The sequence below is a fragment of the Hyperoodon ampullatus genome, assembly GCF_949752795.1.
Source record: "Hyperoodon ampullatus genome assembly, chromosome: 12".
In the NCBI taxonomy this organism is placed as follows: domain Eukaryota; kingdom Metazoa; phylum Chordata; class Mammalia; order Artiodactyla; family Ziphiidae; genus Hyperoodon; species Hyperoodon ampullatus.
In genome coordinates this window covers 44,101,363-44,126,252 of record NC_136925.1, presented here as the reverse complement: position 1 = coordinate 44,126,252, position 24,890 = coordinate 44,101,363, and the positions used below count along the sequence as shown (strand labels likewise).

The 24,890-nt window shown below is 34.0% G+C and overlaps 1 protein-coding gene across 1 annotated transcript in view; it reads left to right on the top strand.

Annotated features, from left to right (window-relative positions):
- HDAC2 (histone deacetylase 2) overlaps positions 1-23,349 on the top strand; it is a 31,030-nt gene extending 7,681 nt beyond the window's left edge. Inside the window, exons 2-14 of the mRNA XM_079716863.1 lie at positions 2,967-3,079; positions 4,193-4,310; positions 6,202-6,276; positions 6,754-6,892; positions 9,119-9,260; positions 12,806-12,898; positions 12,979-13,087; positions 17,000-17,140; positions 17,386-17,494; positions 18,153-18,283; positions 19,254-19,409; positions 21,847-21,904; positions 22,991-23,349. Of these exons, the coding sequence (XP_079572989.1) occupies positions 2,967-3,079; positions 4,193-4,310; positions 6,202-6,276; positions 6,754-6,892; positions 9,119-9,260; positions 12,806-12,898; positions 12,979-13,087; positions 17,000-17,140; positions 17,386-17,494; positions 18,153-18,283; positions 19,254-19,409; positions 21,847-21,904; positions 22,991-23,021 (1,415 nt within the window). The 3' untranslated portion in view covers positions 23,022-23,349. The remainder of the gene's footprint in view (positions 1-2,966; positions 3,080-4,192; positions 4,311-6,201; positions 6,277-6,753; positions 6,893-9,118; positions 9,261-12,805; positions 12,899-12,978; positions 13,088-16,999; positions 17,141-17,385; positions 17,495-18,152; positions 18,284-19,253; positions 19,410-21,846; positions 21,905-22,990) is intronic.
- Positions 23,350-24,890: the final 1,541 nt, after the last annotated feature.

Here is a 24,890-nt window from a genome sequence, read left to right as displayed (position 1 = left end):
TAGGTTTTTAAAACTAAGAAAAGCTATTTTATCTTTATGAAAAAGTGGATGGCTGCAAAGCACCCATGTAGAGAATTTTGTGATAGGGGATTAAGCAGGAAAAAAGTTGGGGATGGTTCTTTTAGACCCCCCTTACATTTTGGAAGAATTCTTCATAAGCCAAATAGCAGTTATTTGTAGCTGCCCTTGTGGACATGTGTCATTTAAGTAGTGTGCATATTCTTCTTTTTTAAAAAAAATAATTAATTTTTGTCTGCATTGGGTCTGTGTTGCTGCACACGGGCTTTCTCTAGTTGCAGAGATGGGGGGCTACTCTTCCTTGCAGCGTGCACACGGGCTTCTCATTGCGGTGGCTTCTCTCGTTAAAGAGCATAGGCTCTAGGTGCACGGGCTTCAGTAGTTGTGGCACGCAGTCTTGGTAGTTGGGGCACGCAGGCTTAGTAGTTGTGGTGCATGGGCTTGGCTGTTCCGTGGCATGTGGGATCTTCCCGGACCAGGGATTGAACCCGTGTGTCCTGCATTGGCGGGTGGATTCTTAACCACTGTACCACCAGGGTAGCCCAACAAAGACCTTAAGTCTTTATTAAAATGTTTGTATCCTGTATTATGTCCTTTTCTTGTCAGGCTTCCCCCTACCATTTCTTTCTAGGTTCTATAAATGCCGTTTCTTTCCCAGTAGCTACTGCTTAAGAAGATTGGCAGAGTTGCCTTGCCTGAGCTTGAATCTAGCTCCTCTATTGCTATGTGACTTTGACAATGTCACCTGACTTGTCTGCATCTCATCCATCTTCACTATTATAAAATAGGAAAGTAGTAATGATACCTACATCATAGGGTTGTTGAGAAGATTAACAGATAATGCACATGAAGTGCTTAGAATAGTGCCTTCTAGTAAGCTGTCAATAAATGTTAATTATTGCTAACATCTTTTTTTATCAAGCACTCTTGCTGAGAAATTGCAACTGTACTTTCCCTTCTATACATTATTGTGGTCTTTCCCAGTATTAGATTAGTGATTACTTTTCACTGGATTCTCAGTATGTACATAACTAGAGTATTTGATCTTAAGATACGGTAGATATTAGAGACATTTCATCTTGATAATTCTTACACAGGGGCAGATGGAAGTTATATGAAGACTAGTTTCTTTATTCTTACTCTCGTTATCTCCTTTGGTAGTGATGATAACTTAGAAATACCTTCCTTGCATTAACCTTAGCTCAGTGATGCTTTGTGTCTCTAGTGGGCTTTCTACATCTAAGAATTCATTGAGACCAGGCTGCTTTCAAGGAGCTTTATGTGTACTACCATGATGTAGAGCGGAGCTTTATAGCTTGGGAGGTAGTTTGTTTCCTGCATTCATAGACTGAACTGTGATAAATGCAGAGGAGTATCCCCATATCTCTGCTTTGCTACTTGTCTGTATTGTCTTAGCTTTACTGTTGGTACAGATTAAGAAAGGTTACTTTCCTTTTAAATGACCATGTGTATATATGAATTGTTTTCAGAAGAGAGCTTGTGTTGAAAATGAAGAGTTAAGTAAATTAGAGGTGCGGTACCAACAAAATCAATTAGTCGTAGTATTAGAAACGGGTATGTTATAAAAGTAAATGTTCATCCTGGACTGTTATCAAATATATGGAAGAGAGAAGCAAAAGTTTTTGAATTCTTAGTTTTCATTAAACAAACAAAAAAAGGTGTGTATTTAGGCAGGATTTGGAAAGATTTTTTTGATCTAGAAGGGGAGTAAATGGCATTCTTTATCCCTAGTTTTTATTATATGAACCCATGTTTAAATGATTAACTTCAAACCATTAAAATCAGCTTGGCTATCCTAACAAAATTTTAGAATTGATTATTTAAAAACTAGAATTAGTACTGAAGGTAATTTCTAATAAAGGCTGTTGTAAAAATTACCCATTACATTAGAAAAATGGTATATATTTAAGTGGCATCCTTAACACTTTATTATAGAAACACTGGATCTTTATCTAAAAGTATTAATTTTGTTGAAATTTGGTAGACAAAAATCTGGGATTTTGGTGGGGTTTTTTTTGTTGTTGTTGTTTTTTGCGGTACGTGGGCCTCTCACTGTTGTGGCCTCTCCCGCTGCGGAGCGCAGGCTCAGCGGCCATGGCTCACGGGCCCAGCCGCTCCGCGGCATGTGGGATCTTCCCAGACCAGGGCACAAACCCGTGTCCCCTGCATCGGCAGGCGGACTCTCAACCATTGCGCCACCAGGGAAGCCCTGGTGTTATTTTACTTAAAGTAAATCTTACATGTCAGTTTTAAGACCTTGGGATGTAATATATCATAAAAAGATAGATTAGGAATTATAACTTTTTAATCATGAAGAATAAGAAAAAATATCCTTATTACCTTGAAAAATGTAATAAGTATGTAATCATAGTAAAACTTTATTTAAGATCCAAATTTCAGTTACCAAAATTTTTATTGACTGTGATACGGATATATAAAACATTGTAGCCACGATAATACCAACTATAAAGGATTTTTGGCATGCCAGTGAATCATCCAAGAAGCAATATTTGCTATAAAATTTTTAAGTCATACTGGTGAAACTCAGAGAATGTACCTTAAGCATCTAAATTTGCCAGTAAATACTAAAAGCAGGTATCACTCCAAGGAACAGAAACTTTTGTAAGTGAGTAAAGAGTGTTTTATTCGGGCTAATCCTAAATAAGAAAGTTCAGTAGACTAAAAATCAGAAAAGCTTTCATTGAACAAACATAATGTATTGATGGAGTCATCAGTATGTAAAAGTGTGCATAGGATCTTGGTTTTCTAATACAGTTTGAAAGTTGCAAAATCTAAAATTATTATTTAAGATTTCAAATAAAGCTTATTTAGGTGATAAATGTCGTCTAATGGTGGACACATAAATTTAAATAGTTCATGAAGATTCTCTTGTCTGTATTGTTCATTTTGTCTCTTTCCTCTTTTAGGTGATATTGGAAATTATTATTACGGACAGGGTCATCCCATGAAACCTCATAGGATCCGCATGACCCATAACTTGCTGCTAAATTATGGCTTGTATAGAAAAATGGAAATATATGTGAGTGTACCTTTTGGTAAATATTCACTCTTTGTTTGTTTGTTTAAACCACTACTTTGAAACTTTGTTTTCAAAGTTGGAGGGCATTTAGCAGATGAAAAGGTGTGGAAGAAAACAGAAACTCCTCTCTTTGTTTTATTCTTCAGAGAAAACTTGAGAGTGTGGGAGCTGTGGCCTCTTTTTTTTCCCCTATTCCTTCAACCATTTTAAAAAATAGTTTCCCTTCCCCAGGTTTTCACATAACTGGAGACCAACTCAATTTAGCATATACTAAATATTTTTGTTATGATAATTATTGACCTGTGTGCTGCTGAAGAGTTGACCTGGGACTGTTACAAAAGAATTATGCAGAAAATTAATCCTACCAATATTTGTCAGCATATAGGAACACTGTATTAGTGAGCAAGCAAAGTGTCTATTTTGTAGAAGACGTGGGAATATAGATAAACAGATATAAGATGCAACAATTCTTATCCACTTGGGGAGAAAAGAAAGACTTGAAGCAGTTAACAATGTTGGGTAATATATGTGAGCTTCTTTGTTTCAGCTTATAGACATTTAGAGAAGAGGAGTTGGATAAGACTTTCAGTCAGGAAGCCTTGTGGCAGAAGTGTGTCATAAATGAAAAGATCCTAGGAACAAGGATGATTTGGATAGTCAGGAAAAGGAAGAGAGATCATGAACTAGTAGAGAATGAATCTCATTCTACCTGAATGAGTCTCACTCATCCTTCCTGAAGCTTTTTGGTCATTGATGAAATTACTGGATATAGAGCAGGAGGTTTGTGATAGAAAATAAGAGAAAGTAGAGTTTATGAATGTGGATTAGTCTTTAGAAGGGTTGACCTATTTCCACTAAAATAAAAAGAGTGATTAATTCATAGTTGGTGTTAGGCCTGCCTAATCCTTTTTAAAGGAATGTGAATTATCTTTGGATTTGATTTCTGTTTTCTAAAACGTATAAATTTGGATTTGCTTTGGAATTTATCTATTTTGTTCTGGCAGACCTAGTTCTTTTGAGAGTATTGTTAGGGGAAATTGTATACTTCGTGTTTGGTAACCCTGATGTAACCAGTTATAATTCCACAATTCTGACATTTATTTTCCTTCACAGAGGCCCCATAAAGCCACTGCTGAAGAAATGACAAAATACCACAGCGATGAGTACATCAAATTTCTACGTTCAATAAGACCAGATAACATGTCCGAGTATAGTAAGCAGATGCAGAGATGTACGTTTCTATGTTAAAAGTATATATTAGTAGTGATAAATATAAATGAGTACTTTTAGAAGCTTGTAATTAGTTATCCAAATCTAGGTGTTTTCCTGATCTAAAATATTGTTTTAATTATTTACTGATTTAAAAAGTCCGAAAAAAAAAAAAAAAAACCTACTTGAAGCTTATTGGTCTGCCAAACTGCCAAAGGGCTATTTGGATCTTCTTTGCATTTTGTTTGGTTCCTTGTTAACTTTGGGATAATGGATATTGGTGGGGAGACCTCACTCTCCTGCTTTAAAAAAAAAAAAAATGATTGTACTTTGGCCTTAGCTTGGTGTGTATACCTCTTCTGTTTGGGTGCTTTAGTTAATCTGGACTACCAGAAAGTTCCAAAAAACAAAACTGAATTTGCCTCCTGTAGGCAACTCTTTACATTGAATTTACAGCTACATGCTTACATTGTATTAGGTATTGTAAGTAATCTAGAGCTGATTTAAATACATGGGAGGATGTTGCATGGGTTGTATGCAAATAGTATATAAGGGATTTGAGCATCCCCTGATTTTGGTATCCTCAGGGTCTTGGAACCACTCCCTTGTGGATACCAAGGGACAATTATACATATAATTTGTACTTCCCTTTGTTGTATTAGTGAAGCTTTTGGTTCTCTTCTACATAGTGTTCTCTTTTATAGATAAAAGGTATTTTATTATTAGAGATTGGTTGGCTTGAAGATGGAATGCAAAATGTCATTCTAAAATGACTGGAAGAGTGTCTTTTAAAGCTTGATACTGGAATTCATTCTCATCGATGTTTTTATTGATGGACTTCAGTAATGATTTTTTTAAAAAAAAGAACAGTTTCAATAATACTAAATTAAGTGTAGTTGCTAGACATCTCATAAATTCATAGAACTTCATGTACATTTCTACCATAGATTATCTCATTTGATTCAATAAAATGCTGTAATATAAATAGATATTATTTGTCCCTGTTTTTTCAGTGGGGATTCAGGCTTAGATTAAGTCATGGGTAGCCCTAAGGTAAATGAATTAACAGGGTTGGTTTAAAATTTACATAATACTGAATTGTATTAAGATTGTGATCATATCTGAATATCAGGAAGCTAAAATTTATTTATTATAGTATCAATAAATTAAGGATGTGCAAAGCTACATAAAATAATGACCCTTTTTTTGAAGAGGATATAAATTAAGGGATGAGGAGAAACTGAGAATGGGTTATATGCATTACGACATATTTAGTTCCTCTTTCATTCAGTACTAAGGAACTAAATATGTCTTGATGTGTGGTATATCTACATGTGTTGTCTGCTTGTGCCTTAAATATTTCTTCTGTATCTTGGCTGTCATGAGCTTAGTTAATTCTTACCATCTTTCAAGATCAATGCTAACCATGGACGTAGGGAACCAACTGTTACATCTTTTTGGTAATCACTAAAATACATTTCAAAGTTTTGGATGTTCTGTGTACTTAAGGAGTTTTAAAGAATGTAAATCATAAAGCAACTGAAGTTACTTATTTAAAGTTTTTAGAATTTTGATTAATTTACTGTCATATATTTAAGGAGAAATGCCTGGAAAATTTAAGCCCATGTTTTAATTAAATAACACCAAATACCTTTTATATTTTGATAGCTATTGATTTCTTGTTAATAAAGCAGACATATTCCACAAATAATCATGTTAAGAATTGGTGGTGGTATTTCACATATAACACTTTAACTGCCTTGGATAAAATTGCAAACTTTAGATTACTGCTGTGCTGTGTATGTTTTATGATTGCATCAAACAAACGTTATTTGTAGGAAATAGTTTTTGTAAGAAAAGGCTTTCATTAATTCACAGAATGAATTGAAATTAATGAAATCCATCTTCCACAGTTAATGTTGGAGAGGATTGTCCAGTGTTTGATGGGCTCTTTGAGTTTTGTCAGCTTTCAACTGGTGGTTCAGTTGGTAAGTGTCCTGATTTGGTCAAATTTGAAAGTTGATTTAAACTTGGTATGTATCTTTTGAGTTATTTGCTTAGAACAAGTTTTAATAGTGGCGGATTTTAATAACAAAAAGTGTGTTTAGCAGAGTACAGTTTCCTTTAACTGGGCCCCCCTCCATGTTTTGGGATCATAATGTCTCAAACTTATTTTTTTAATTTTCAGTTTTTTACTTCAGTTGCATTTTCACTTAGAGACTTCTTCTAGCTACCATTGTCACTACTCCTTTCCATCTATGTGCTCTTATTTAATCGGATCACAACTATAAGAAAATAGTTACCTAACCAAAACTGTTAGTGCTCTTGATAATGATCCTTTTATGGTTTTATACTCTTTTGCTTATTTGCTTATGCATGGCATACTCTCTCCACTAGGGCTTTTGTCTAGTTATACTAATTTTTTATCTTAAACATTTAAAAGTCTCCCCTGTCTTGTTTGTTAGCTGGGGCTGTGAAGTTAAACCGACAACAGACTGATATGGCTGTTAACTGGGCTGGAGGATTACATCATGCTAAGAAATCAGAAGCATCAGGATTCTGTTATGTTAATGATATTGTGCTTGCCATCCTTGAATTACTAAAGTAAGTTAATTTGTGTTGATGTTTTTCCTATGAAAAGGTGTTTTATTTAAAACAATAAAAATCTATGGCTTAAAAAAACAAAAGTGAACAGTGGGTTGAAAATAGTTAATGGTGAATCATCATCTGTGGATTCATTCCAAACCATTGTAAAAATACAGGAAATTTGCCCAGTCCTTGGATTATTAAGAATGAGAAGTACATATCAATGTTTGAGGCTCTTAAGTACCTTTCTAAAATATATTAGAAGTAGTTTGACAATTTAGATTGGAGGTATAGTTTTAATTAATGAAAAATGACATGACCCTAGAAGTTTATGTTCTAACATTTTGTAATTTTAACTTTTGAAGGCAAAAATTTGAAACCTATGTTAAAGGAAATTTGTTTACCTGTTGAATGAGACCAGCTAACTGCCTAGCTTCCACACAGAATGGGGTTTTGTGCTAATGGATATAATTATCTAAATTGCTAAAGGAGTTAAAATTATTCTTGACTGCAGTTTGAGAGCAATATCTATAGTGGTATTTGTGATTTTGGAGATTTACAAAGTTAGATTCTTTACCCTCATTAGTTATAACACATCTTAGCAGATCGTACTTCAGATTGTAACAAATTGGTGTTTTCTTAACTTTGAAAATGTTCTTGCCTGAAGTTATTCCATGCATACTATTTATAAAGGCTAATTTTTCAGTTACTTAAAATTAGGTATTGACTCCTTCAATAAACAACTGACCTCTGTCAATTGACTAATTGAGAGCCAAGCAAAACCCCTTGAAATCACTTGCCTTATTTTTTAATTCACTGTTGATGTTGGTTGCTGTGTCTTCATCTCTGAGCAGCAGTTCTTGCCTGCATGCTAACAGTCTTAACAGGTTTAATGTAGTTTCTCTGGACACACTTCTTCAACTAGTGCAAACTTGATTTAATTAATTGACTATTGGAAACAGCTTATGAGCCACTCAGACACTTAACTTTGTTCACACTTTTTTTTTCTTTTTTTAAGAAAGTCTATGATGAGACATTCTGGTTTTTATTTTCCAAGTTTCTGAATGTTGCTTTCCTGCAAGTTTAGGATATTCTTGTGATTGCTTAGTCGGTAATGTCAGCCTGTATTGTATTCTTTTGACATGGCTGTGGTATTATTGTAAAATAAACACAGTGCTCTGCCATCTAATTCCATAATCTCACTTCATTGTGCCTTGAAAGGATGATATATGAAATTCACTTTGCTTTTTTCTTGTTTTGACATGGGTATGCACTGGTTATAAGATGTCCAGTATGGTGATACACGTGGCTCCTATAATGCATTCGAATTTTGCTGCAATATGTAGTTCTCCAAGCAGCACTGTGAAGTGATGAGAATACCACTTGTAGTTTCTGTCACAAGCATTCAGTTGAAATAAAAAAGAAGCCATAGACAATACGTGAACAAACAAGCATGGCCATGTTTCAGTAACACTTTACTTATGGACACTGAAATTCGAATTTCATTTAATTGTCACATATCACAAAGTTTTTATTTTGATTTTGTTTTTCAGCCATTTAAAAATGTTAAAAACTATTCTTATCTCAAAGGCTATACAGAAAGAGGCCATTGTCCAGATTTGGACTATGGACCATAGATTGCCAAACCCTATTTTATAATACTAAAGATATGCTAGAGAGATTGTTTTTTTTTTTTTTTTTTTTTTTTTTTTGGCGGTACACGGGCTTCTCACTGCTGTGGCCTCTCCCGTTGCGGAGCACAGGCTCCGGACGCGCAGGCTCAGCGGCCATGGCTCACGGGCCCAGCCACTCCGCGGCATGTGGGATCTTCCCAGACCGGGGCACGAACCCGTGTCCCCTGCATCGGCAGGCGGACTCGCAACCACTGTGCCACCAGGGAAGCCCTAGAGAGATGTTTTAAAGTAACAATCTTAAGTAAAGTATAATCTTCAGTTATTAATGTACAGAAACATATACTATGTTTTTAAAGCAGAATAGGGCAGATTTCACAGAGTAAATACATTTTCTCACCTAGATTGGTTGTAAAGGGAAGATTTAAAGGTCTGGGCTCAAACTGTAACTTCAGGATGGTCTCTTTGAATGGTGTCTTAGGCTGGAAGTAAAGAAAAGAAAGAGGATTAAACATTCTGGAATGCAGGAGCTCAAAAATAGGTTTCCTGAATCCGTGGTGGTTTTTCCCATCTTAAAACCTTTTTGAAAACTTACTTAAGGTTTTGTTTTCAGGTATCATCAGAGAGTCTTATATATTGATATTGATATCCATCATGGTGATGGTGTTGAAGAAGCTTTTTATACAACAGATCGTGTAATGACTGTATCATTCCATAAATATGGGGAATACTTTCCTGGAACGGGAGACTTGAGGGTAAGACTGAATTCTGTCTGAATAAATATTATGAGATTAACCTAGGAGGTTAGTAATCTTACACCTGAACTAATGTTTTTCTGAGTCATTAATTTGAATCTTGTATGAAGGATTAGTCATTTTATATGCTGTAACATTTGTTGGAATTCACTTTTGCTGACTACAAGCAAACATTCAATGAGAACTTAAAGGGCTTTCTTTTGCTGAGCTTTTTTCTTTGGTTGACTAAATATTTTTGAACATCCACAAAGCATGAAGCAGTTTTCTGATGTTCATTTTGAATCTTCAAAACCTACTTGATGGTAGTCTGTATTGCTGTTGAATATAAAGATTGGTGGAATAAAATAATTGAGTCTTTTTAAGTTTCTTGTACTGCCCTCCTTTTATGATTGGTGTTTATTTAATTGGTCTAATTTTAATCCCTTTTTTTCTTTAGGCTTCTGAAATTTGTAATGTATGTATATTCTCTCTCTCCCCCCTCCCCTACCTTGGGGAGAGAAAGAATATCATAGCTTATCCTGCCTGCCTATTACATTAAGTGCATTTATTTCTATATTTCTGTTATCTTCTTTCATTTGGTGCTCTTGAAGTTGTTGTGTTTTTTTTGCTCCACTGTAGGTTTGGTTTTTTGAACCAAACTACAAACATGTTGAAGTTTATTCTGAAATTTAAAAGCTGTTTTTAGTTTAGCTGTATTATATGGGAGATTTCTTTTGGCATGGCATTCAGCATTGGTTCTAAGCTGTTTCATTAAGGTTGTTTTTCAGATCTGTGGTATGTCTTTATAGTTTAACAACCAAAAGTTTAGAGCGACCTTAAAGTAGTCTTCAAATGTATGACTTAATTATTTGATCACAAGGTTGTGCTCTTTCAGTAAGAATTCAGATGGTGAAACCTTTATCTATAAGTGGGTAAGAGGTCATTTGTTTCATTTATTTCAGTTTAAATTATGTGGCTTTTAAAATAATTTATATTTTCAGTTCTTTCTTGCCGTGTTAGCTCATTCAGTGACTTTCCCCACTTGGTCTTATCTTACGGACCAGTGATTCCCAAAGATTGATCCTTAAACTAGCAGAATCACTATCACCTGAGAACTTAGAAGCACATATTCTCAGACTTTAGGAACTCTGGATGATTCTTTTCTGCACACTAAAGTTTGAGAACCACTGTTCTAAACCAGTAGAATTTGTTTGCATATAACATTGCACTCTGGTAGAAATTAAACAAAAGCTTTCCAGCTTTAAGCTTAAAGAAAGATAATGTCTTTGCAATACAATTCTAATAATCTCAGAAATAGCAAATGGAAGCCTCTGTTTTAATTTCTGACAGTGTACTTGAAGTTGTTAGAAAATATTGGAGAATATGTGTTTTAAAAAGATTGAGAATGACTTTCAGTATCTCTTTTCTTAGGATTTTATACTCCCTGTATAAAATGTCAAAATTTTTTCCTTTTGCATATTATAAAGGTGTACCCCAAATTTAGGAAACTAAAATCAACTGCTTCATTATATGTGTAGTTGTATTTGGACTTTCATGAAACTCAAGTATAACTTAATAAACATTACCTTTTCTACCTGACAATTCATTCTAAATCAGAAAAGAAGGATACTCTAAGCTTAGATTGTTGTTAGAACTATGCTTGCATTTATTAGATCAGTAGTCTAGGTGGAAGAAAAAAACCAAAGGTGAGATAAAGTAGTAGTTGTGGAATAAGAAATGGAAGGTATAAAACTTGGTCCAACAAAGGCCACAGTTCTGAGTTACCAGCCTTTAGCTAGAGTGAGAAGTGCTGACCAACTTTTTGTATTGTGAAATCTTAGTGTCAACATGTATTCCAACTGTGTTTTTAGTGCAGAAGTCTAGGGATTTACAGTTCTTTAAGTTTGTCTACATGTGTATAGTTTGTATTTAGTTATATAAAAATTTAGATTCTTTAAGAAAAATTGTAGGAGCGAGTGTAATTTCATGCTTTTTCATTGAAAGTTGGATCATAATAACTCTAATATTGAAGGGTAGGCTATGCTTTTTTAAAAAAATTAATTCAAGCTGAGAGATCGTTCCATGAGAGATAAGGGAAGAACATGTATTTGTATTAGTAATTCTAAAGATTCATATATATTGAGACATTCTACAGTTGACCCTTGAAGAATGAGAAGGTCAGGGCACTGACTCCTGTGCAGTTGAAAATCTGCATATGACTCTGACTCCCCAAAAGCATAAATACTAATAGCCTTCGTGATGATATAAAATCAATTAACATATTCTGTATATGTATATCTACATGTATTTTATGCATTCATAACATACCTAACTTTTTCTTAATTTTTAAAAATATTTCTAGACTGCAGTCATGTGCAAGTTTTTTCAGGTTGTTGCAAATCTCCAGAAAAATTTTCCAATACATTTATTGAAAAAAATCTGCATGTAAGTGGACCCACAATTCAAACCCTGTTGTTTAAGGGTCAACTGTAATTTAAAACATGTAAGAATCAGTTACCCCCAATCCTTTGATGTTGTAGTTAAAGCACTGTTTTGTAGAAATGTCTCAGCCATATCTTCTAGGAATATACAGTTGACCCTTGAACAACACAGGTCTGAACTTCTATGTAGATTTTTTTCAATAAATAATTATTGCAGTGCTACACAACTCACAGTTGGTTGATCTGCAGATGCAGAATCATGGAGATTGAGGACAGACTGTAAAGTTAAATTCAGGTTTTCAACTATACGGGGGTCTGTACCCCTAACCCTGGTGTTCAAAGGTCAACTGTTTTTGTGTGTATATATCTGTATGAACATACACATACATAGATATACACATGCATAACATATACAAATAAATAAGTATATATAATACATGTATGTATGTTTTAAGTAAGTGTGTGTGTGTGTGTGTGTGTGTGTGTGTGTGTGTGTGTGTGTGTGTGTGCGTGTGTGTGTGTAGGTAGCTGGAACCCAGCTCTCAATTTCTCTCCTTTGCTTCTTTTGGGAGGTATTAATGCCTAGAGTGGTACTTATTCAACAAGTAGAAACAAAATTTATTTCAAGCCCAATTAAAGAACAGATTTCAGTGCTTTAGTCTGCAACTGTTAAAGCTTCAAGAAAGTCTTATAAGTAAACTCATACTAGATTGTGAGCCACAAGAAGGATTCTACTTTAGAGACAATTGTCCTGCAGGGTTCTTTGGCTCAGAGTTTATATTTCCTACAGTTTTACCTATAAAGTTGTCTTGTGTATTTTGTTTATGACAAATTTCTTGGGTAATATTTAACTTCAAATTGCCTTTAACTGTGTTAAATTTCATTTCTCCCCAAAATAATCATTACAGATTAAGTGGAATTGGTTCTTTTCAGCTTTATAAGCCATCCATAAATGTTGTAATATGTACTTTTTCTGTATTATTTCCTTTCTCAGCCTTCTAGATGAATTAAGAATTGGGTTTTGTTACCTAGTCTTTTAATCTTTTAAAAATATTTTAATAATTAAATATGTCAGACTTTTTATTATGATATATTCTCTGAGATCTATTTAACTATGTATTTTAGGATATTGGTGCAGGAAAAGGCAAATACTATGCTGTCAATTTTCCAATGAGAGATGGTATAGATGATGAATCATATGGGCAGATATTTAAGCCTGTAAGTATTATTATTTTCAAAAATGAAAAGGTTTCTAAAATGTTTTTTAGAGACATTAACATTTGTTATCTTGTACATAGATTATCTCAAAAGTGATGGAGATGTATCAACCTAGTGCTGTGGTGCTACAGTGTGGTGCAGACTCACTATCTGGTGATAGACTTGGTTGCTTCAATTTGACAGTCAAAGGTAAGCAATTTGAAGGGTGATATTCCAGGGAAAAAATTTTTTTTCTTCCTAAGAACTTCCCATAAAAGTTGTCATTTAATTTTTACCTGTTATTTTAACAGGGAACCGTGTGTTTTTTATGGGTTTTTGTCATATGTATATATTTTTTATTTTGTCAAATTTATGTATATATTCATATATGAGTAGTTTTATAAGGCTTGTTGCAATACCAACCAAGGCAGTAATTTTCTTCTTTTTTTTAACTTTTATTTATGTTTATTTATTTATTCCAGTTTTATTGAGATGTTGTTGGCATACAGCACCATGTGAGCGTAAGATGTACAACATAATGATTTGACTTCAATATCATGATTTCAGCATCATGAAATGATTAACACAGTAGGTTTAGTGAACACTCATCTCCTATAGGTACAGCATTAAAGAAATACATTAAAAATATGTATATTTTTCTTTGTGATGCAAACTCTTAGGATTTACTCTCTTTAACAGCTTTCATTTATAACATACAGCAGTGCTGATTATCTTTATCGTGTTATACATTTCATCCCTAATACTCATTTATCTTTTAACTGGAAGTTTGTACCTTCTATCTTCATCTAATCTCCCCTCCCCTGACTCCCTGCCTCTGCTAATCACAAATCTGATCTCTTTTTCTATGAGTTTGTTTGTTGTTTGTTTTCAAAATATACTGACCTACAACACTATGTTAGTTCCTGGTCCACAACATTGTGGTTTGATATTTCTATACATTTCAAAGTGATCGCCATGCTAAGTCTAGTTGTCATCTGTCATCATACAAAAATATTATATTACTATTGACTATATTCCCCACTCTGTACATTTCATACCTGTGACTCATTCATTTTGTAACTCAGTGTTTGTACCTCTTAATCTCCCTCATATATTTCTCTCCTCCGCTCTGGCAACCATCTGTTTGTTCTCTGTATCTGTGACTGTTTCTGTTTAGTTATGTTTGTTCATTTGTTTTTTTGATTCTACATATTACACTTAGCATAATTTTCAACAATTTTTGTTGATTCTTTTGGTGCTTACCTTTCTTTAAATAACATGCAAGATTTTCTTTTTTTTTTTTTTTGACCGCACCATGCAGCATGTGGGATCTTAGTTCCCTGACCAGGGATTGAACCCAGGTCTTTGTCAGTGCAAGTGTAGAGTCCTAACCACTGGACCACAGGGGAATTGCCCAAGCTTTGTTATTTTTAACTTTTAATTTTAACCTTGTATATTCACTTTCCATTGTGAAAGAAGAGGGAGGCACCACTTTGTCCCCAACACATGCATACACCCTTCCAATATTTCCATTTTTACCATTTAAATCTGGTATTTAGACCAGAATTTTGGTCATGGTATTCAGTGTTAATGGCATCACCAGCAACATTAAAGCATGTTTCAGCTTATTCGATTTCCCTTTTGCATAACTTGTTTCTCCCCATACAGTTTTGTCATTTCCTTAGTTTTCTCCTTACTCATTAATATATTGCCAGTATTTATAAATAGTACATTATATTCAGATGGATCAAGTGTTCTATCAGCTTTACCTCCATGAAGAACAGCCTTCTGACTTGTTCCTGTTTGGGTGAATTTCCTCTGTAGATCTGGTAGAACATCGAGCTGTTCTTTGCTTATAAGTGTTGAAATCAACATATGATAGAGGTCCAGACCAAAGTAAAGATCACCATTATGGAATGAACTGCTAGGGTATAAGAATAAATCTGAAATTTTATTTAATAAGTTCTTAAAATTTATATGTGTGGATTAGTTGTGATTTATCACAGATATTGTACATGATTTTGGAGTTGTTTTCCTTGTGAACTTTTAGCTAACAAGTTCATGTTCTGCTTTGAATTCTCTCATAAAATGTGAAGAATTCTCAGGTAGAACTTTTTCCAGAACAACTCTTGGCCTAAATGCAATTTAATAACTAAATACAGGTATTAAAGGCTATTTTATTTGATGTTATGATAGCTCCTATGCCAGCCAGCATTAAAATTATGATGTAATGAATCTATTCTGCTTATATTAGGTTGAATAATTTGAAATTAATTGCCCCTTTTCTTGCTAGGTCAAAAGTGGCCAAAAAGCAGCAGTTTCGTATTCTTGAAAATAATATGCAGATAACCATCTGTTTCCTCAAAATGGATACAATCCTCTTAAAATCTACTTAATGTACTCTTAAGATATGTATTAACTTGTCAGTTTTCTTAACTTTTTGAAAGTTATTAATGCCTTTGTACTTAAAAGCAATAGCTTTCATAATCACAAACTACAGTATTTTATTTTACTCTTACTATAAATCTATATTTCAACTGACTGATAGAATGTCCGTTGTATAAAGCATGTAAAGATGTTTGCAATCCCAAATGTTAAACTTGATTCCAAGCTTTCTCCACTGCCAGCTTCAATTCAAACTGCTAAAGTCAGTTTACCTCCTGTCTCCTTTCTACCTTACTTTATATTGATACTGTTGTATGCTCTCCCATTCTTCATTTTTATAAATTTTAGCCTTTAAAAAATTCCTTTATCATTTTTATCAGGTTTTGAGATGGAAGAAAAGTAAATGTCTTTGTTTAGCCAGCTATCTTTACTGTTATCTTTAAGTTAACTGTTTGTTTATTTCATCTTTAAAAAATACCCAAACGGTTTTCCTCTATTATAAGAAGCCTGAATTTTCATAATTGCAGTAATAACAGTTGGGTTATGAATCATATAATATAACTGTTTTTATATACATATATGTTTTTATATATGTTATATGTTTATGTGTTTACACTTTTTATGTCCTTATACATAATTTCAAGTATTTATACATATTTGTATACCCTTTTTTTTTAACATCTTTATTGTATAATTGCTTTACAGTGGTGTGTCAGTTTCTGCTTTATAACAAAGTGAATCAGTTATACATATGTCCCCATATCTCTTCCCTCTTGCATCTCCCTCCCTCCCACCCTCCCTATCCCACCCCTCTAGGTGGTCACAAAGCATATAATGTAACTATTGAAGAGTACTTAATGAAAATGCTCACAGTATAGTTACATGAAGAAAACATACCATTAAGCTTTTTAAAATTAACTAAAAAAGAATTGGAAAGGAATATTCAAAAAACTCTTTGGATGATAGAATTTTAGGTAGTTTTTTCTTTGTACTATTTTGATTTTTCCAAAATATTATTCAACATACATCAATTTCTTCTATAATTGAAGGATTTTTTTCTTGCTTTAAACATTGACTTGTGTTCCTGAATGATGATGATAATATAAGAAGTTACTAGTAACTCGTAACTGATTTTTAAACTATGACATCCAAAGGAAAGATTTTGTTTTCATGTTAGGTTTACTTTATACTGAAATTTCTACACATAGAAATTGGTTAAAGTTTTTTATAATAGTAATAGATATAAATTTTATAATTTTAGATAAGTTAAGAAAAATGTCCATAATACCACTGCCTAATGATAACCTATAGTTAAACCTGTATAGCCTTACATAATTTTTCTGTATATGTCTATGGAGGAAAGTGGTAACAAAAAGACAGTTTAGATTAGATTATACAATGTTTCATTGCAACCTCGCTTATTTTTTCCCCCAGGTAACCTCACAGGAACATAATATCTTCATATCACGTTAATAAAATGTTATATTCATATTTTAATATTAATATAGTTGTATATTTAATCAGGGACACTTGCTAACATAGCCAGTTATGTCTTATTGTGTTTTGTATATCATTGCATAAAAGGTGTTTTATTGATAAAAGTTTTAAACTAGAAATTTTCACATATTAAAGCTATTTTGGTTGAGTAAAGTATTGTTTATATTATCTTTTTAAAATTTATTTTTCCAACTGTTACAATGTGCAGATGTATTGTTACACAAATTTTCTTTGTTTTAGGTCATGCTAAATGTGTAGAAGTTGTAAAAACTTTCAATTTACCATTACTGATGCTTGGGGGAGGTGGATACACAATCCGCAATGTTGCTCGATGTTGGACATATGAGACTGCTGTTGCCCTTGATTGTGAGATTCCCAATGGTAAGTGTTCTTATTTTGATGTCTTTATTGGATGAACTGTCAATTCATAGAAAAAGATGTTGAGGTGATTACAGTTGATTCCAAAACCATGTAAATAGGAGAGCAGTCACTTAATGAATTCATTTTGCATTCACTTTTAAACATTTTCTCTGGAAATATTTCACAACTTGAATCTGGATTTTGTGCATGGATTTGTGTGAAAATTGAGCTTTTAATATGTAACTTTATTTCATTGCTTTTGATAGAATTGCCATATAATGATTACTTTGAGTATTTTGGACCAGACTTCAAACTGCATATTAGTCCTTCAAACATGACAAACCAGAACACTCCAGAATATATGGAAAAGATAAAGTAAGACATCATTGAATTGATTTGATAAACATTTCATCTTGATACAGCATTAAGAGTTTTTAGAGGGCCAAATGCAGTAGGTCATTTTAGCTTTATACATAGGTATTTCCTTTGTCAAAAGTATTTGAAACCTTAAGGTTATTGATTAATTTTATAAAATAATGGAAAATGTATGGGATTCATAGCTCAAAAATATTTCCATATTCTATTAGTTAAAATGGATTTTTCAATTGAAAGGGGCACTATAAATTTTATATTTTCTTACCTTACATGAAAGTGAAATTTATTTTCATTGAAACATTTTGATAAAGCTTTATCTAAGAACGGGGTGTTTAGAGAGACATTGTAGTACACAGACCTGGGTTTGTGTCCTCGCTTTACCACACACTAGCTCTGTGACTTTTGGCAAGTTAATTTGCCTTTGTGCTTATATTTCCTCATCCTTGAAATGGGGGATGAAATAGTATCTATCTTGTAAATTTTGAGGATTAAACGGGTTAATAATATGTAAAGTATCAGTGCTCAGTAAATGTTACTATTTTAATTCATAGGTTAAGCTAGATAAAAGATGCAATTTTTTTTGCATGTTTCCTCTTACATTTAAAAGGAACTTGAAAGAAAATATTTTTTTCTAATAACTGCACATGTTGTAATTTAGACAGCGTTTATTTGAAAATTTACGCATGTTGCCACATGCACCTGGCGTCCAAATGCAAGCTATTCCAGAAGATGCAGTTCATGAAGACAGTGGAGATGAAGATGGAGAAGATCCAGACAAGAGAATTTCTAGTAAGAAAGTCCCTTAATGTGTATTGTTACATTTTTCTGGTTTATTAAAAGAATACTATAAATTGAAGGTTTTGGTGGCCCAAGAACTTCACATGTTTTCATGAGCAGCAGTCCCCAACCTTTTTGGCAGCAGGGACTGGTTTCGTGGAAGACAGTTTTTCCACACCGGGGGTGGGGATGGTTCAGGCGGTAATGAAGGCGATGGGGAGCGGCAGATGGAGCTTCACTGATTTGCTCGCCCACCGCTCACCCCCTGCTGTGCAGCCTGGTTCCTAACAGGCTGCAGACCGGTACCAGCCCATGGACCAGGGCGTTGGGGACCCCTGTTCATGAGCACACTATCATTACTTGTCTTTATTTTTACTATTTTTTTGATCTTACGTGGATTTAATTTCCTATGTCTCAAAGCTTGATTGGAGTATCAGCCATTTCAGTTTATTTGACTACATATATGATCAAAAGTTTCCACAAATTAACCACTTATGTAGAGTGAGTTGAATAACATTAAGCACCTTCTGTTTGATTCTACAGTCTAATTCCACTTAATATGATTCGTAGGTTTATAGCATAATGGTATACTCTCACGGTATAGACATTCTAACATACTTGGTGTTAATGATATTTTTTATTTTCTCTACTTCCCCTCTCAGCTCTGAAATAAAGGATTACTTTTTATTTGAAGACATCATTCCCACTACCTATCAGGAAAACACAGTTTTTTTTCCTCCAAAGTTGTTTGTGTTTTTAATGAGATCTGCAAATGTTTTTCATGTTTCTTTGAATTATTTCTTCCTAAAGCTAAATTTTCAGTATTTAGCAAGCCATGCATTCAGTTCTAATCTTAAAATCTGTTACCCTTACTTTTAAATGTGGTGACTGGCTAGTTCTTTTGTAGAGGGGTGCACTTAACAATTGTAAAACCTGTGACTGCTTTTGTCAAAACTTTTATTAAAAATCTTTAATGTATCAGTTCGAGCATCAGACAAACGGATAGCTTGTGATGAAGAATTCTCAGATTCTGAGGACGAAGGAGAGGGAGGTCGTAGAAATGTGGCTGATCATAAGAAAGGAGCAAAGAAAGCTAGAATTGAAGAAGACAAGAAGGAAACGGAGGACAAAAAAACAGGTCAGATATATTTTTTGATTAATGTTTTAATTGTAAGTTTTTGAAAGTGAGCTATACTGCAATTTTTATGAGATCCTGAAGTCAATGACACAAGTATTGGAGGGGGTGAGTGTGCTCAGTAGGTGACTTTTTTTCTTCCCCCCATGTAAGTAAGCTCTTTTAATTAGAGCTCTCTGAATGTTATTAGTCACATTTGTTTTTATATTACAGGAAACTATCTCTTCTTGACGACATAGGCTTAAAATAGTGAACATTGCACTATGATATAGATTGGGTAAGAGAGAGGACAAAGTGGTTATAGATCCATATGTAGCCTGTGAGCAGAGCTGAAATTCTAAGATAATTTGTAACTACCTATAACTTTATGTGATGGGAATAAAACACAGAAGAGTCACATTATCTATCCTTAGACCAGTTTCACTATTTTGAAAAGGCTCAGAGAATAGACTTTGTTCAGAAATTATATGAAGGAAACATAAAAGCTGCAGAAAGATGGGAAGGGATTTGGGGGCTGGGTTGGGAGGAGATAATACTTTCTGCTGTCTTAATTTTTAAAATGCTGTGTCAGTTTGTTGAGAAAATAGATGCTTTAGGGCATTGAATTTGCTACCAGAATGTGTTACTTTTATCTGAGTTTCCAGAGCACTTACACATACCTGGGTCATTTTATTTTATTTAACACATTGTATTATCACCTCACTAGGGACTTTATATATCTCTCTGCTAGATAGAGCTGCTCATGGCTAGAGAATGCAATATGCTAAATATCTGTATTCTTGCACTTGGTGCATTTCCTGATGGATACCTGATACCTATATGCAAGTAAAGGTGATGAGCACAGGTTTTAGTTCACCTGTTAATTTTGACCCTGTAGCATGTGGAAAACTGATTCAGAGATACTGGTCCAACATCCTTTTCCTATCATATTGAAGTTATGTGAGTAAGCTGGCTCTCGTGTTCTTTTTTACTAGAGAGTTAGGAATCCGTAGCATGTCTGACGCATCTAGTTCTGTTCTTGTTCGTGGACTGACTCCTCTATACACTACTGTTCTCTATCTACCATTTTATAATTTTAACTTCCCAATGTATTACAATGATGGCTCCAGTCTACTCTTGTGTACTGATTGACATCCAGAAATTCCAGCTGTGATGGAGGTAAGAAGGACTTAGCTTTAGTTGTAGGATTTTTCTAGTATTTTTTTCTCCTACTGTTAACTTGTCTTGTCTGGTTTTTCTGTTTGTTTGTTTGTTTGTTTTCCTTTTTGGTGTTTCTTCCTGTTTTTAAATCTTTTAGCTTTTCTGTGCTTTTTCTTCCAAACAGGAAAGTGGGTGCACTATGGTGCTTATCTTTCATTGCTATTTAAGCTAAAAATGAGAGTACTTTTTGATCTGGCTTAATGGCCTGGTGGTGGATTAATCTCATAGTAGTTCCTAAATACTTTTGTTACTGATACGGTAATGAAATTTGGTAATGAAATTCTTCTTATAGGGTCTTGCGTTTGTTAAAATCTTACAGCCTACAGATAAAAGAAATATTACCATAGAAAACATTTTTTTAAATCTGTAGTTCAAAAACTGAAGTTAGGAACGTTTCTTTCCTCTACCTCCCTCCCCCTATCCCATTTGGCACTTTGAATTATTTAAGTTTGCACATCCTAAATTAAGCCAGAAGCCTAAACAAATGTCATAGTAACCATATTGCCATGTGTTTGTATTATAATCAGTGCCTTACAACTTTGGTTCATTTGCTTATCTAAAGAAAAAATTTAGTACATTTGGGCTAATTTGTTTCAGTGATCTTGAATAGGTAGTGTTGCTCCTCCTGTTTCATTAATGTTTTTTTAAATGGTAAAGTTTTGGTACTTATATAGTGAGGGTTAAAAACTAATGGTTATATAAGCAATAGAATTTAGCTTCTGTTTTGTCTCTGGCTTCATCTAATTCTATCCCCTTCTCACAGTACTCCAGCCACATTGGTCTTTCAGTTCTTCCTTCCAGCCTGATTCCTTCTTGCCTCAAAGTCCTTTTAAGTTTTCCCTCTGTTCAAGATACTTCTCCCCGTTTCCCACCCAGAAACTATTCATTCTTCTGAATGTCTCTCAAATGTCACTTCTTCATCGTAGCCTTTCCTAATCTCCCACAGTGCTGTGCTCACGTCTGTAGGCTGGACTTCTTCACAGCACATATCCTGGCTGTAGTGCTGTGATCCCATAGAAGAAAACTTCCCAAAGGCAGGACTACAGTGTTATACTGACACCTTAAACCTCTGTCATTTAGTACAGCACCTAACACAAAGCTTATTTAGTTACTGATCTCCTGAATAGTAAGATTGTATATGGCAGTTTTTAATATTTTAAGTAAGATATATTTTAAAATAAAATGTATACACTTTATATTTCAAAGTAGGTGTTAATCTTTTCCCAATTTTTGTTTTTAGATGTTAAAGAAGAAGATAAGTCCAAGGACAATAGTGGTGAAAAAACAGATACCAAAGGGTAAACTATATTCTTTATCTAGTAATTTTCATATACTATAAGTGAGCACATACTGGGGTTGGGGTGGGTGTACATGTGTTCTTTTGAGAAGTACTGAACTGAACCTGGAATATCAGTAAGTTGTTATGAGATGCTCTGAGTTTTAGTCTGTAATGGTGCATAAGAGAATATATGTATCTTAACTATTAGTTTATATGTCATCTACTTTCTCATTTTTCATTTATGTAGCTTGCTTTTAAAAAATTACAAAGACTGGTAATAATCAGTATTGTAACTGAATATAGATCAGTTTATATTCTTGAACATAATTTATCTGAGCCTTGTTTTGCTATTAACTTTTTTTTTTTTAAATTAATGTATTTATTTTTGGCTGCGTTGGGTCTTCATTGCTGCGCGCGGGCTTTCTCTAGTTGGGGCAAGCGAGGGCTACTCTTCGTTGCGGTGCGCGGGCTTCTCATTACGGTGGCCTCTCGTTGCGGAGCATGGGCTCTAGGCGCGCGGGCTCAGTAGTTGTGGTTCATGGACTCTAGAGCACAGGCTCAGTAGTCGTGGTGCACAGGCTTAGTTGCTCCGTGGCATGTGGTATCTTCCAAGACCAGGGCTCAAACCCGTGTCCCCTGCATTGGCAGGTGGATTCTTAACCACTGTGCTACCAGGGAAGCCCGCTATTAACTTTTATATAGGCACTCGTGATCTTTCATGGTGCTCTTATTTCTGTATACATGATTTTTTAGTGTTGTGAGACAGGTAAATTTAAGAAGCACTGGGCTAGCATAACATAATTTTTTTTAAACCGTACATAATTTTTTTAAAAACTGTAGTTGAGGTTTTTATTGTTGGAAAGCATGTAAATGCTTGGCCACACATAATTTTGTGCTAGCCTTCATAGGATGACTTGGAATAGATTGTAAAACCACTAGAAAGATCAAGGCAGTCAGTACTCCAAAAACACTCAAGGCACTATCAGCTTAACATGTTTCTTGGTAGGAGCCAAGAATGAAGACTCAATGAAGACTGATCCATTGGTCGGTGCATTTAAATGATCATTATGCTGTTTTTAATATTTCATGTTGCCTCTTTTAACAGAACCAAATCAGAACAGCTCAGCAACCCTTGAATTTGAGAGTCTCATCACTTTCAGTGAGAAAATATTGGGAAGAAAAATGTTTTCTTTTTGAAGACTTCTGGCTTCATTTTATACTACTTTGGCATGGACTGTATTTATTTTCAAAATGGCTTTTTTTGGTTTTGTTTTTCTTGGCAAGTTTTATTGTGAGTTTTCTAATTATGAAGCAAAATTTCTTTTCTCCACCATGCTTTATGTGATAGTATTTAAAACTGATGTGTTATATGTCAAAAAACTGCTCTATTAAAGAAGTAATTGGCCGTTCTGAGCTGATTTTTCCATCTTTTGTAATTATCTTTATTAAAAAATTGTACTTGGATTGTCTTTTGTCTGTTTATTACATCATGGAGTCTTTTTTCATAGGCTAATGACGTGACTGTTTCTGTAGAAATAGAATACACTAGAGGTGGAAGATACCGACTTGCAACTTCAAAGACATCCATAAACTATTTCTTCAGGAAATTACTGTATTTACAGTAATTATTATTTCTTAATGTAATAGGAGTTCTACAGTCTTGTCCTCTATAGGTTAACCAGTCAATGTTGGTGAATATTGATATCTCATTATCATAATTTATCTCTGAAATTAATTATACAAGCTATGCAATTGAGATATAGGAATTATCTTTGAGCTGAACCAAAGATTCTCAAAAACTGGAAATGGAGATTCTGAGTTGAAAGAAGAAATCCATAATCAGAAAAGGAAACTATAGCTTCCATACTGAGCTATATGTGACTCTTTTGCCAACCCCCACAATAAACCAAGTAGACAAGAAATTGTATGGTTGTGTTTTACCAGAACTTTCCTGTGTTTATATTAAGGCTAAAATAAAACCTGCTGTTTAGACAAAACCTGGTTCTTGTACCGCATTTACATGGTATCCAGGTTCCACAATTACACCCAGGTTTCCAAATCAAGGAAATCAACACTTAAAAGTCATTTATGGTTCAATTTATTGAGTGTCTACCCATTAAGGCTTTGAGTATGCATCTGGACATAAAGGGGAAAATGCCTGCTCCTATAGCTTACATTCTAGCAGTAGAAAGCAGACAAATGGGGTAATTTCTACTAAAATATGCAAAGGAGAAAGTAAAAAATTTCAGAAGCTTGCCAAAATCAGTGAAATCTCTCACAAAGCCCAAATTGATTATTTTGATATAAAAATTATAGAATGCTAGACAACAGGTCAGTCAAAAATGTTTCTCTAAAAGCCTGTGTTAAGAAATACTTCAGACATTCACAAGCACCTGGACTTTTGTAATGAACAGCCATTCTCCCACCTGTATTTAACAGATGTTTCACTTTAGCCATATTTGGTTCAAGCTTTTTTTTTTCCTTTAAATAAATTACACAGAAGAAGCCCTCCTTACCACTTTGCCATTTAATTTCCCTCCCACTCTTCAGAAGTAACCATATCTTATCCATGTTTTCACTCTTGCTGCACATCTGTCAGCATATAAACCCTTACGACATTAGGAATTACGGAATTCAGTCTTTCATTAGTGAAATAGTGACATGCATTTAGTGTTTGCGAAACAAATGGTATTGCATGTGTACACTTCTGTAACTTGCTTCTTTACATTTTAATTATCTAACCCTGTTTAACAAGTACAGCTCATTTTAACTGCTCTGTATTAATGTTTGATTACAAGGTATACCAAAAATTTGTTTCAGTACTGAGGTGAGCCTGCTTGGTCACATTTAGGTTTTGTTTTCCTATTTACAAATAGAAGCATTTATATAAAACTGAAGCCTCAAGAGAGTATGAAACCAAGTTCAGCCAAGTGACTGAGTACAACATTAATATACAGAAACCAGCAGCTGTTAATATATCTGAACAACAACCAGAAGATCTGTTG